A 14,990-nucleotide genomic window follows, 5' to 3' on the forward strand; every position below is an offset into this window, starting at 1 on the left:
ACAGGATAAAAAATGATTAAGGGGGTAAAACAGAAAATTTTTAAAAAACTTAAGCCACTTCTATGTCTAACTATACATACATACATTGGAAAACCTCGATCGAATGATCATTTCTAAGGAAATTGTATCTACCAAACAGATCTCAGGAGATAAGAGGTAAGACGTTTAAACAGACAATATCCAGACAGAAAAGAAAAATTATCAAAGAATTATCCTTCCCAAAGAAACCAGACCCAGATGATTTCACGAGGGAATTCTACCAAATCTTTAGAGACCAAGCAATCCTAATGCTACTTAAACTATCCCAGAAAAGAAAAAGAAGAAAACGTTCTGATTCTTTCTGTGGCTCGGTAAGAGGCATAGCATAGAGAGACCACCCTGGGTAAACTGGCCCCGTGGAGGGCCCCTCAGTTTGATGACACGCACACTTCAGAACATGCGTCTTGCGCTGCAGTGTTGCTGGGGTTCTTCTGGCTGACATTTACGTAGGAGAAATGTGTACTTCCCCCAAACCCAACATAACATTTTTAACAGGTGGATTTATCCATGTGAGAGAGAAAGAGAGCGAGCGGAGGAGGAGGGGTAGAGAGAAAGGAAGCAGACGCCCTGCTGAGTGTGGAGCCAGACCCAGGGCTCCACCCCAGGACTCCGAGATGTGACCTGAGCAGAAATCAGGACTCCGCTGCTCGGTCCACGGAGCTACTCCAGCACCCCTCAATATAACATTTGTAACCCAAAAAACGTGGGAAAAAACTCTCAGCCAAGATTCCAAGTTCAGCTGGTTGACGATCAGAACGATGCGCGGATGTTTCTGAAAAGGGCAGAAGCCGCTATGAAGGTGTGCACAGCGACTGCCTGTGAACAACTAGTTTAGCTGTGGTGATCGGGGAAAATGCGGTGGGATTCTGCGTCCGAACGGGGTGGTTTTTACTTTCCACTATTTACCTGTCCTTGAGCTGTATTCGTTAAGGTTTATTTATTTATTTTTAGAGGGAGAGAGAACGCACAAGCAGGGGGATGGGCAGAGGGAGAGAATCTCCAGCAGACTTCAGCTGACCATACAGCCCAACATGGGGCTTGATCTCACGACCCCGAGATCATGACCTGAGTCGAAATCAAGAATCAGACACTTAACTGAATGAGCCACCCAGGCACCACAGTCCTGTTTTTAAAAATTAATTGGGGATTTTGAGTACAACCAACTTTAATACATTAAAATTTTTATAGCACATTATAATTTTCCCATTTAAGATAATAGGAAAGGGCAACAGAACAACATTTCATTTTCAGTCATGGATTGACAAAATTAAACATCAGGGACTACACCGCATTCATACCTAAACCATATGATGCTTGAACATAGGATAAGGAGCTACAGAACACACTTCCCTTTAAAATACGCAATCAGGAGGGGGCGCTGTGGTCAGCGCTGGGAAGTGTGTCAACCTGTTTCACAGCCCTGTGCCCCTGGGGCTAATAATACATTCTAGGTTAATAAAAACTTTTTAATTTTTTAAAAAATAAAAATATAAATAAATAAATAAAATACGTAACTATAGGATTGATGAATCACTGCCCTCTATACCTGTAAACCAATAATACATTATATGTTCATTAATTGAATTTAGATTTTAAAAATAATAAATAAAACAAAATATGCAATATAATGATTTATAAGAAATACATGTGTGGTCACTCAGATGACCACAATATATTTCTCAGACATCTGGCCTTCATCCATAGTTCTTGAGAACGCTTCAGAGCCCTAACGGTGACACAGTTGTCTTGAAGGGTGACTTCTGGACTCCACCCAAAGGTGGGAGCTGGTCCGCCGGAGAACGAGCCCTGTGACTAGAGGGTTGAGGCACTCAACCCCAACCCTGACTTCCAGGGAGGGGATAGAGGCTGGAGGAGGAACCAGCCGACGGCCAATGACTTAGTACATCAGGACCGCAACGACGCCTCCATAAAAACCCGAAGACTGGGTTCAGGGAGCCTCGGGGCTGGTGAGCAGGCAGAGACCGGGAAGAGTGGCCAGCAGAGGGCAGGGAAGCTCCACACCCTCTTCCCAGCCCGCACCCCACGTATCTCTTCACCTCGCTCTTGATTCTGACATGCATCACAGCCTTTAACGAACTGGCAAACGTTCCGTGTTTCCCAGAGCTCTGTGAGCAAGCCAAAGAACTTAGAGGGGAGCAGTCGGAAGCCCAGTCCGTAGTTGATAGGTCAGAAGCAGAGGTGACAGCCCGGGGCTCCTGACCGGTGCCCGAGGTGGAGCGTGGCGGGAAGTCTTCTAGGACTGAACCCTTGAGCTGTGGAGCCCGATGCTATCTACTGGTCAGCAGTATCAGAAGTGAGTTGGATTCTGGGACACCCTGCTGGTGTCTGAGAATTGCTTGGTACTGGGCGGAGGGGTGGGGGACAGGGAAGGCGTCCCTGTTGGAACTGGGTCTGGAATTTGGGTCAACCCAAAAACCCTACCTCAAAGACTGTAGCACTTATTGAAATAGGAATTAATGGGTGCTGTACCTTGACTTTACTTACACACACACACACATAACCTCTCAAGCCTAAAACCAGAATCTAAACTCATACAGGCAGAAACAAGGGAAGGGAACCCCAACTCCATTGTTACCTGATAGCATATTAGCCAGTGCAATCATGCAATAAAACCTTTAAATTTTTTTTTTTTAAAAGGGCCCCTGGGTGGCTCAGTGGGTTAAGCCTCTGCCTTCAGCTCAGGTCATGATCTCAGGGTCCTGGGATGGAGCCCAGCATTGGGCTTTCTGCTCAGCAGGGAGCCTGCTTCCTCCTCTCTCTCTCTGCCTGTCTCTCTGCCTACTTGTGATCTCTGTCTGTCAAATAAATAAATAAAATCTTAAAAAAAAAAAAGCAAAGGATCTTGAGAAGTCCAAGACTGGGAAGGAGTACTTAGTACTTATTTGTAGAAGTCTCCAAAATACACTTGGGGGAAAAAATCAAAGAGTCGATGCTAAAACTAATAGACAATTTGAGGGTTCAGGAAAGTAGTAGGATACAAAATTGCCATAAAAAAGTCAATAGCCTAGATTTCTGCCCCTAGCAGAAGCCATGACAGAAACCCAATTCTAACCCTTGCACCAGTAATAATCAGAAACATGAGACATTAAAAGAATGAAAAGACAAGCCACAAACAGGCGGAAGTTATTTGCAAACCACATATCTGATAAAACACTGGTATCCAAAACATAAAAAGGAATCTTAAAACTCAACAGTTAGAAAACAGTTAGTTAAACAGTGGGCACAAATGTCTGTTCTCATACTACAATGGAATTAAACTAGAAATCGTAACAGAAAGATAACTGGAAAATCCTGAAATATGTAGAAATTAAACAGCACACTGCTAAGTAATACATGGGTCAAAGAGGAATCTCAAGAGCAGTGTAAAAATATTTTTAACTAAGTGCAAATGAAACTCATCAGTTCGCGGGATGCAGCAAAAGCAATGCTTACAAGGAACAGATAGCACCGAAAGCACATACCTGAAAAGAAAGACTTAAAATCAGTGATCTAAGTTCCCGCTGTAGGAAACAAACACACAAACAGAACATTAAAAGTAAGCAACAGAGAAGACTTTAGCAAGAATGAGAGCAGAGGGCACTTGAGTGGCTCAGCCGGCTCAGCGACTGACTCTTGCTTCCGGCCCAGGTCACGGTCTCAGGGTCAGGAGATGGAGGTACAGGTCGTGCAAGCTGGGTGTAAAGCTTAAGATTCTCTCCCTCCCGAGGCACCTGGGCGGCTCCATGGGTCAAAGCCTCTGCCTTCGGCTCAGGTCATGATCCTGGGATCCTGGGATCGAGCCCCGCATCAGGCTCTCTGCTCAGCGGGGAGCCTGCTTCCCCCCCCACCCGCCTGCCTCTCTGCCTACTTGTGATCTCTGTCTGTCAAATAAATAAATGTTAAAAAAAAAAAGATTCTCTTCCTCCACGCCTCCCCCACCCTTCTCCCTCGCCAAAAAATAAATAAATAAGTACAATTTTTAAAAAAAGAATTAGAGCAGAAATCACTGAATTTGAAAACACAAAATAAAGAAAGAATATCAACAAAACCAATGTTTCTTTGAAAAGATCATTAAATTTAGATTAAAATCATTCAGGCTAACTAAGAAAAAAGAGGGAAAACGCAAATTACTAATAGAAGAAATGAAAGAGGGGACATCAATATTGATCTCATGAACATGAAAAGGATAACAAAAGAACACTATGAACACCTCTATGCCCATAAATTCGATAACCTACATGAAATGGGCCAAGTCCTTGGAAGGACAAATCTGCCAAAACTCACACGAGAAGAACTAGACAATGTAAATAGGGTTCTATCTATTACAGAGATTAATTCATAACTTAACTACCTTCCAAAACAGAAAGCATCAGCCCGGGTGGGTTCACTAATGAATTCCACCCAACATTTAAGGAAGAGATTATCCCAGTTGTCAACAATCTCTTTCAAGGGATAGAAGCAAAAGGAGTATTTCCTAACTCATTTTATGAGGTCAGCATTACCTAGTAACAAAACCAGACAAGCCATTACAAGAAAAGAAAACTATACACCAATATCTCTCATGAACATATGCAAAAATTCTTAACAGAATATTAGCAAATCAAATCCCAGAAAGTATAAAAAAAATTATATATACCATAACCAAGTGAGATCTGTCCGAGGCATTCAAGGCTCTTCCAACACTTGAAAATCATTGAATGATCACATCAACAGACTAAAAGAGAAAAGTCACTTGATCATATCAAGAGATGCAAAAAGCATTTGACAAAATCTAACACCCACCAATCACAAAAACTCTCAGAATACTAGGAATAGAGGGGAACTTTCTCAACTTGATAAAGACTATCTTTAAAAAGCGACAGCTCACCTCCTGCTCAATGATGAGAAACTTGAAGTTTCCCACCAAGGTCAGGTCCACAAGGCAAGGATGCCACCTCTCACCACTCCTTTCAACACCATGTTGGAAGTCCTTGCTAAAGTAATAAGGCAAGAAAAGAGATAAAACATATACAGATTGGGAAGGAAGACATAAAACTCTCTTTGTTCACAGATAATGTGATATCTACATAGAAAATCCAAAAGACTCAACAAAAAACTCCTGGCACTAAATGGGATTTTAGCGGGGCACCTGGGGGGCTCAGTGGGTGAAGCCGCTGCCTTCGGCTCAGGTCTTGATCTCAGGGTCCTGGAATCAAGCCCTGCATCGGGCTCTCTGCTCAGCAGGGAATCTGCTTCCCCCCAACCCGCTTTCTCTGCCTGCTTCTCTGTCTTCTTCTGATCTCTGTCTGTCAAATGTATAAATAAAATCTTTTTTTAAAGTGATTTTAGCAAGATTGCAGGATTCAAGGTTAATACACAAAAGTCAATGACCTTCCTACTTATCAACAATGAATAAATGCAATTTGGAATTAAAAGCATGGTATCATTTATATTAGCTCCCCCCCAAATGAAATTCTTAGGTATAAATCTAACAAAATATGGACAAGACCTACATACGGAAAACAGAAACTCTGATGAATGAAATCAAAGAACTAACTAAAGACAGAAATGCTCCTTGTTCATGATCAGGAAGAGTCAATACTGCCAAGGTGCCAGTTCTTCCCAATGTGCCCTGTAGATTCAATGCAGTCCCACTCAAAATCTCATCAAGTATTTTACGGATAGCAGCAAAACGAGTCTCAAGTTTATATGGGGAAGCAACAGACGCAGAACAGCCAACATTTCAACACAGAAGGAGAAGAACAAAGAGGACCAATGGCACCCAACCTTAAGACTCCCTCCAAAGTTACAGTGGTCGAGACAGTGCCATCTCGGTGACAGAACTGACAAACAGAACAACGGAACAGAGTAGAGAGCTCAGAAATAGACCCTGGAAACAGAGCCACCTGACCATCAGGGCAAAGAAGCACAGGTAATCGGTGGGACAAAGACCATCTCTTCAACAGCGGGAGCTATAACCCCGGATGTCCACATGCGGGAATGAATGCAGACACAGACATCACACCCTTCACAAAACTTACATCAAAATGGCTCGTAGGCCTAAAGGGGAAATGCAGAACCATGAAACCCCTAGGGGATGACATCAGAGAAAACCTGGATGACCTTGTTTATGATGACCTTTTAGATACACCACCAAGCACGTGAGCCATGAAAGACATAATGGGTCAGCTGGGCCTCACTGAAGTTGATCAATTCTGCTCTGTGAGAGACAACGTCAAGAGAACAATTAGATGAGCCACAAACGGGAGGGGAAAAGCTGCGAAAAACACAGCTGATTAAAAAAGGAGTGTTATCTAAAATTTACAAAGAACTCTTGAAAATCGAAAATAAGAAAACAACCTAATTTTAAAAACGGGCCAAAGATCTTAACCAAAAAGGTAATGCAGATTGCAAATAAGTATATAAAGGCAACGTACCACATCACACGTCATTAGGGAAGTGCAAATCAAAACAATTGGGTGCCGCTACCCACTTACAGAATGGCCAGATCTGGAACACTGACCATACCAGATGCTGGCAAGGGTGTGGAGTAATGGGAGCACTTGTACGTTACTGGTGGTAAAATGCAGAATGGTATGGACAGTTCAGTGGTTTCTTACAAAACTGAACACACTCTTGCCATATAATCAAGCCATTGACTCTCCTTGGTATTTACCCAAAGATGCTGAAGTCAGGTTCACACAAAATCTTGCACACAGATGTTTTTAACAGCTTTATACACAATTGCCAAAATTTAGACGCGACCAAGATGTTCTTCAGTAGATGACTGGATAAAGTGTGAAACAGCCAGACAATGGAAATATTACTCAATGCCAAAAAGAAAGGAGCTTTCAAGACATGAGAAGACATGGAAGAACCTTAAACACATATCCGTAAGTGCAAGAATCCAGTCTAAAAAGGCTACGTACTACAGGATGCTAAACATATTGCATTCTGAACAAGGCAAAACCATGGTCAGTAAAGACATCAGTGGTTGCTAAAGTTGGGGAGGGGGAGGGACGGAGAGGAAGAGCACAGAGAATTATTAGGGCAGGGCAAATACTCTGTGTCATATTACAGTGACAGCGATATGTCATTGTACCTTTGTCCAAACCCATGGTACGGACACACCAAGAGTGAGCCTGAAGGTAAACCACAGACGTCGGTGGTTACGCTGTGTCCACGGGGGCTCATCCCTGGTAAGAGATGCAGCATCTGACGGGGAATGTGGGTAATGGGGGAGGCTATGTTTGTGTGGGGGCACAGAGTCATGGGAACTCTGTGTACCTTCCTCTTTGTTTTGTTTTGAACCTTAAACTGCTCTTCAAAAAATTAAGGCTCAAATTTTCTTTCAAATAAGAAAATTAAAACGTCAGCCAAAGGTATGAACAGTTTTCTCACCAAATAAGACATGCAGATGGCAAATACACAAATGAAAAGATGCTCAACGTCCCATGTCATTAGGGGACTGCAAACAGAACAAGGAAATACCCTTACATACTTACCAGAATGGCAAAAACACAAAATACTGACAGAACGGGATGCTGGAGAGGAGCTGGACGAACGGTGCTCACTCACTGCGGGCGGGAATGCCAAACGGTACAGCCACTTGCTTAGACTACCAGCTCTTTACAAAACTAAACACAACCTCACCTTGCAATCCAACAGTCAAGCTCTTAGCTGTTTGCCCAAATGAGCTGAAAGTGTATGTCCATACAAAATCCTGAACATAAATGCTTACAACAGCTTTATGCATAATTGCCAAAATTTGGAAGCAACCACGATGTCCTTCAGCAGGTGCATGGATCAACTGTGGAATGGCCAGACAATGGATTACTCTTCCCCGCTAGAGAGAAGTGGGCTAGCAAGCCATGAGAGCACGTGGCGGAACCCTACGTGCACACTGTAAGTGCAAGAACCCAGTCTGAAAAGGCTGTGCGCGGTATGATTCCAACTAGATGACATTCTGGAAAAGGCAGAACTACAGAAACAGTAAAAAGATCAGGGGTTGCCAGGAGTTGGGGAGGAGGGACTGCACCTGACTCACAGACAAAGCCAGGTGGGAACCTTGGGCCCATCCTGGAGCTTAAGCCAGAGAAAAGCAGACCAAGAGTCTGGGAACACAGGCCCATCAGCACCCATGAGAGCTGAGACCAGAGAATGGGCCAGGGAGAGTTCGCTCCCAAGGAAGCGAAGGGCGGCGGGAGGCCAAAGCAGCCAGAGCTCATGCTCCAGCTACCCCTGGCACGGTACACTGGTTCCCAGGCCCCAGATGAGAGCACCTGCCCAAGAGGTGAGGGGTGCGTGCACATGCCTGTGTGTGTGTGGACACATCTGCAAACACGGGCCGGCATTGCATGGCCCTTGGTCTTCTCAAGACTAAACTTCGTCACACCTTGCATGTGAGCTCAGCTCCCACGGCCAGGCCCTCTCCAGCCGGCCCCAGGATGCTCTAGCTTTGTGCTCACAAGCCATCTGTGCACCTGCTGCACACAGTGTCTGGGACTGTGTCTGACCCCTCCAGGTCTCTCTGTCCCTACCAGACGGAGTGACCTGCAGACACAAAGAGCCTCTTGCTTGCCTCGTACCCTCAGTGCCTGCACATGGCTGGGCAGGGAGCAGCTGCTCAGTCAGGAGTGTGGGAGGGAGGGAAGGGAAGAAGAGCTCAGGCCCAGGCCTGTGGGGACCTCAGAGCAGGGGTCACAAAGCACGTAAGTCGTGGGAAGACCACTGGCTAGCTGTCAGCCCCATCAGGTCTGGGGCCGAGGTCCGTAGCAGCTTTCACATAACTAGGAAGAGTCATGACCATCCTAGGGTCTGTCTTCCTGATGAGACTTATAAGTCCCACAAGGGCGGCCCCAGTCCCGCTCCCTCCTGCTGTCCCCCAGCACTACACCCCAACTGGCGCTTAGCTGGTAACTTGCAAGTATCTTTGGAAGGGAGGACAACAGCGCTTAAGTGACATGGGATAGTAATAGGGCTCCTCGGGGCCACTGGAAAACAGAGAGATAGCAAGGCACGGACGCCGAGCACAAAGCACTTCCTCTCCAGCTGGTCAGACAGTTCACACAGGCAGGCTCCATCCCCAAGCAGCTGTCATGGAGGGGACTGGGGGAGAGCCAACCGGGCCTGCACAAGGTGGGCCCTGCCCCACGCAGATGGGAGATACTCACTGGGAACAGCTGTGGTCTCCCCAGGAGGGCCAGTCAGCGTCACCGGGATGTGCACAGTGGCACTCAAGTCCGAGGGCTGACTGCCCATCCGTGTGACGTTCCGCTGATTGTCTGCATCCTCTGGCTGTTCCTCCACCTTCTGCAGACAAGTGCTGGGCAAGGCGTGCACAGGGCCCGCACCCACGGGTCCACCTGCCTCCAGGTCACAGTGTGGCTCCCTGAGACCAAGAATGCACGTCAGAGTCCGATGCAGCCCCCAACTGCTATTCCGTCTGCAAAACCCAGCTCCTTGTGCGCCTGTGCCGACCAAATACAGCCCCGGCCGCTTCCTCTGCTGCTCTGGCATTTCCTCTGGTTTTTATCACTTTGCACATTTCTGTGCTTTTAGGGCTGATTCTCCTGCCCGTGCCTGGCACAAGACCAGGCACGGCTGCCATCACAGTGTCTAGAAAGGGGACCGTCTGCAGCATGAAGACGCCGGTAGGAGGGTTTCCCTCAGCTACTCCTCCGAGAGCCAGGACCGAGAGGCCCAGCACAGGGCTCTGCACAGAGACGGTGCCAGGACTGGGCTGACCCTGGCTGGTCTCCTCCAGCTGCAGGAGTTCTTGCAGACGGCTGGCCTTAGCCCGGGGGCTGCTGCTCCCAGAGTCAGAGTGGGATCCTGGCCCAGCCCGAGGCAGGCTGGACAAGGCTGCTGTGGAAGGGCAGGAGGCCCTCTGTGTCATGGCCCCCCAGCCTGGCCCTATTCCCTTCGACCATTTGGCCCAGTGGCCTCCTTAGGCCTCTGTCGGGCTCTCCCACGTTTTTCTTTTCCCTGGGCCAGCATGCTCTTCCCCGCCAACGTGTCCCACACCAGTCCCAACAACTTTCCCCATGCCCTCTTTCCCGCCGGCTGCCTTGGACTAAAGGCCCACATCCAGAGCATACCCCGCCCCCCAGTTTTAAGCAGTCTACGCGACACCCCAACAAGGCAGGATCGTCACCGCCACAAGAGAGATGGAGACAGAGGGCAGGGGGACCAGCCGCGACAGGGGCCGCTGGGCAGCTCCGCACCCCCAACCCCTGCACCCCGCCCCGGCCCTCCCCGGCCAGCCGCTCGGTCCACCCCGGCGCGCGCTTCCTCACTTGGGCTGGTGGTTCCGGAGCTCCTGCTCCTCGTCGCGCTCCTCGCCCTCGCCCTCGCCCTCCTTCTCCGCCGCGTCCTTCTCCGCGTCCTCGCGCGAGGGCAGCGCCTTGTGCCGGGCCCGGTGCCGCCGCGCCGGCTCCTCCCCGCTCCGCGCCTCTCGGGGTCCGGCCCGGGGGCCGCCGCGGTGCCGCGCCCGCCGCTCGCCCTTGGCGCCGCCGTCCCTGGCCGGGTCGGGCGCGTGCCGGTGCGCGCGGTGGCGTCGGGGCCGGCGCTCGGCCTTGTCCTCTGGGGAGCCCCGCCGGGGGTGACGCCGGCCGCGCTCGCTCCGGGCCTCCTTGCTGCGGCTGCGGTGCGCCCGCTCCTCCCGGGCCCCGGGCTCCCCGCCGTCGGCCCTCGGCGCGTCCGCCCGCTCCTGCTCCGCCGCCTTGTCGCGGCGCGGGTGGTGCCTGCGGGGCGGCCGGTCGGCGCCCTCCGCAGCCCCCGCGCCCTCGGGCCGGCCTTGCCCCCGGCGGGGACGCGCGGCCCGTCTCGGCCCAGCTCCACCACGAGCGGCCGGTGCAGGTGCGTCTCCACGTGGGGCCGCGGGGGACGCGCGGCGGCGCCTCCACGTCGGGCCGCGGGGGACGCGCGGTGGCGTGGCGCAGCCGCTCCTCGGGTCCGTCTCCCGCGCAGCGCCTCGCAGCTGGCCCTCAGGTTCCGCAGCCGCAGCCGGCGGGCCCGCTGCCCCCACACCGAGCGCGCCTTGGCCGAGGGCTGCGGCCTGCTGCGGGGAGACCGGCGGTGAGGCCGCGCTGCCCACCTCTGCCTCGGGAAGCCCCGATGGCCGCGGCGATGGAGCGATGGCGGGCGGGGGGCCTGGAGAGCCCTGGCAACCGGCGCAGAACAGGTCAGGGACGCCCAGGGGCCCAGAATTCGGCCCTGCCCCCCCATCATGGCCCCACCGAATGAGAGCACCAGCCTGCGGGTGGGCAGGGGGGCTCCAGGCCACCCTGGAGCAGCTGTCCAGGGGCCCTTGGCCAAGGGACGCAGGGCAGTGGGAAAGACAGGCACCAGCATGAGGTGGCAGACAGGCTTCCAGGGCAGGTGGGCTGCTGGCCAGGAAGGCCAACAGGGAGAGGAGGGGGCGGCGTGGGAATGGGGCAGGACTGAGGAAGAGGCAGGAGGCAGGGAGCCCCCTGCAGCCGCCCTGGGGCGCTGGCCTTGCTTCAGCATGGAGCAGAGCTGACCAGGGAGGGCTTCTCCACCTCCACTTCTGGAAAAACAGACACTGGCCAGGAGACGGGGGTGTTTGTGAGAGGCCCTGAGAAGAGGCGGGTCCCCCGGACCAGGGTGGACATAGCCCAGGGAGCAAAGGGCCGGGGCAGTGGCCCCCTCTCAGGGCCAAAAGATAAGCTGGGACTGCTCCCTACGGTGGTCAGCCCCATCCAGGCACCTGCCACTCGGCTCAGTGACCACTTGCTCCCAGGGGCCCAGCAGTTAGGTCTGAGGCTAGAGATGCTCCCTCCTGTGTTCTCAATGCCCCCCACTCTCCTGGCTCCACAGAGAGCCCCTGCCTTCCACCGGCACAGAGAGAAGCCCCCCAGCACCAGGAGTGGTCTGTGCTCCAGGCTCAACTGTCCCTGCATAGGCCATCAAAGGTTTGACCACCCCCAGCCTCATCCACATAGTCACATGTCGGGCTCCCAGCCAAGGATGCATGAGAAACCCTTTGCATTCTGGAATCTGTGCTGAATAAGGCCTCCAAAGTAGGCGACCCCAGCCCCACCCTGGCCAAGCAGGAACCTCGTCTGAGGCCAGAGTCTTGCCCTTCAGCCTCTGGGGGTTTCCGGACCCACTGTCGTGGTAGTTGTTCAGAGCCACGCTGAGCTGTGGGCTGCAGTGGCCCATCTCCTCCAACCTCACGGCAACCTCCCTACTTCACAGATGGAGACACTGAGCCTAGACTCACAGAGGGCCCTCCAGCCAAGTCACTGACGGAGCCAGGGTCAGACGCGTGCAAAGACAAGACAGGAAAAAGGTCTCTAAAGAGGTGAGGCCATGGCCAGACCCCTGACTGCACTGACTGCTCAGAGTCACAGCCTGAGGGGCCCCGGACCAGGGCCTGGGCTGCACGGGCCACCGGTATCAGGGCCCTGGGCCACTGAGCACCATGCTGACCTGCAAAGCCAGAGGTGGCCAGGCGAGGGGGCGGCCCAGTGCCTGCAGCTCGCCTGCACGAAGTGTGTGATGCCAGATCCAGCCCCTTTGGAGGGGAAGTCCAGGCTCCAGTGCGGGGAGCCACGTCCAGGGCACTGCCTCACAAGAATGGAAGCCAAAGAGCACAATGTCTGTCCCTCACCTGGGAGCCCCTGTGTTGGGCAGTCAGGGCAATGCATGGGGGACAAGTGTGGCCTCTCTGGCCATCTGCTAACCAACACCATCAACTGCCTCGCCAGGTCCTGGCCTCTCTCCTCTGAGCCATCAAAGCTGCCCTTCCCTGCTCCCAGGGACACCTTGCAACAGACCCCCCCCCACCTTCTGTTTCCGTTCCTTGGACTTCAACCTAGAGCCCAGGGGACCTACCCATCCCAGCCTGACACCAAAATGTAGGACCCAACTGTGAACAATGCTGAACCACATGAGATGGGTGATAGGAGCCCATGAGGGCCGACAGCCAGCCTGGCCACGTGACGCAGGCTGGGACGCAGCGCCCCGTGGCCCTCAGGGTGAGGGCTGGGTGCAGCCTAAGACCTGGGCCCGGCTCTCCGCCAGAACAGACAGGCGGTGAAGACAGTGGGGACAGTGTGCAGGCTGGGAGCTCAGGACAGTCTCCTGGGGACACGGCCCTGCTGTCCCCAACCCTAGCTGCAGCTCCTTCTCTCCCAGAGACCAGCCAAACCCCATGAAGGGACGACTTGTCCGGTCACATACAGGGTGCCACGGAGCTAGCAGACTCCCCCAGAACTTCCCGGGGGAACAAGACATAGAGCAGCCGGGCTCACACAGCCCCCCAGGTTCCTGTGGCTCTGATCCTGCTGGGTCACCTCTTCGGGCCCTAAGGACACCTGGAGCTGCCTGCACCCACCCACTGCTCGGAGAGGTCTGGCTTCCTCGGGGACCGTGCAGCAGGCCTCCCCTCCTTGCTGGTGTCTGAGTTGACCTGCACCAGGCTGCTGCTCGGTCCCTGCTCTGTCTGGTTCATGAAGCAGTGTGCCACCCGGGTCTCCGCACCTCTCCACGGAGCTCGCAACACCAAGAATGTGAGAGCAAGGGCCAGGCCACCGTCTGAAACACAGTGACAGTGTTCCAGACCAAGTCCTCATTGTAAAAGGCTCTTTAAGGAGTCACACGGGGAGTGGCTCCACAGTGCCTCGACCCCAGCTTGCTGGCAGAGCCCTATTCGGCCACGCCCAACCCAGGCCCTGTGGACACCTGCAAGGCCCAGACAGGGGCGTCCGTGGCACGACCCCACTTCGGGTGTCTGGGCTGAGAGCGCCAGGTGTGTGCGGCAGCCGGCGTGGGGAGGCAGCCCTCCTGTTAGCCCATAACTGCCGTCCACACCTTCCTCCAGCCTGGGACTCGGTCATCCAGGACCCGGCATTCTTACCATGTGACACACCAGGGTCCCCACAGCCTGTGAACAAGCCCCGTCAGGTCTAGGCTGGCCGAGCAGGGAGCAGGTGGCTCAGAGAGGCCCGCACTCCCACACCCCTGGGCCCCAGGGAGGGCACTGTGCTGCCGCGCCCACTGGGCAGACCACAGCCAACAGTTCCAGACATGTCCCATGTGCCGAGAGGAAGCCCCTGGAGCCAACCATCCCAGGACCTCCTCCCCAGGCAGACGGGTGTCTCCTCCCAGAGTGACACACCGGGGTTTCTGTGGCCGACCTCAGGCTCTGGCTGGTCTAACGTGAGAGCAGCTCCGCCGACACTAGGACAGCTTCCTAAGGGTCGCGGATATACCCCTGCGAAGTCAAAAATGGATGGGGCAGGAGGACCCCGTGAATGTCCTCGGTGAGTCCGACTGGACGCTCTCCCTTGTGGGAAACACGAGGGCCCCATGGCAGCCCAGCAGCGGCCACCTCAAGAGAAGCAGAAAAATGCCCGAGACACCAGAGAGACGCCAGGGACAGACAGCAGACAAGAGGACCAGCGGGGAGGGGAAGGGCCGAGCGCAGAGTCTGAGGCCCGGAGCAGGACTCGGGACCGTCAGGAAGCGTGCCCGCCGTCCCCCGCCAGCTGCAGAAGGCTTTCCTGGAGCTGCCCCGGAGCAAGGGGCTGGAGGAGCAAAAGCGGTTAGGGCGGCGGTGTGGCGTGTAGCCCCCGTGAAGGCACAGAGGATGTCATAGCAGAGGAACTCACGGTGAGTTTACGCTGGAGACAGACGAGCTGTGAGACACGGCACCCCGAGTGTGCTTTACGAAACTGCACATGCAAGAAACAAGACAAAACAGAAGTGAGAAACCAGAGAGGGCTCTAAGGGGCACAGAACACATTTAAGCCACATCAGGTCAGGGCGCAGGCTGCGGTGGGCGTCTGGGCAGGAGGCCGGGGACGCGTCCATCAGAACGGGCACCAGCTGAGACCTTGGGGTAAAAGAGAAGTTGAGAAAGAAAGAGCACCGGGCGGAACAGTGACACAAGAAAGAGCACAGCACCCCGCCACGGCCAGAGGACAAGAAGCTGCAGTCGGGGG

The 14,990-nt window shown here is 53.2% G+C and overlaps 1 protein-coding gene across 1 annotated transcript in view; it reads right to left on the minus strand.

Moving 5' to 3' along the window:
* LOC123952112 (voltage-dependent N-type calcium channel subunit alpha-1B-like) overlaps positions 1-14,990 on the minus strand; it is a 109,289-nt gene that overhangs the window by 75,912 nt on the left and 18,387 nt on the right. Inside the window, 5 exon segments of the mRNA XM_046021348.1 lie at positions 9,192-9,409; positions 10,317-10,815; positions 10,818-10,884; positions 10,920-10,977; positions 10,979-11,080. Of these exon segments, the coding sequence (XP_045877304.1) occupies positions 9,192-9,409; positions 10,317-10,815; positions 10,818-10,884; positions 10,920-10,977; positions 10,979-11,080 (944 nt within the window).

Source organism: Meles meles, chromosome 10 (assembly GCF_922984935.1).
Source record: "Meles meles chromosome 10, mMelMel3.1 paternal haplotype, whole genome shotgun sequence".
Classification (NCBI taxonomy): domain Eukaryota; kingdom Metazoa; phylum Chordata; class Mammalia; order Carnivora; family Mustelidae; genus Meles; species Meles meles.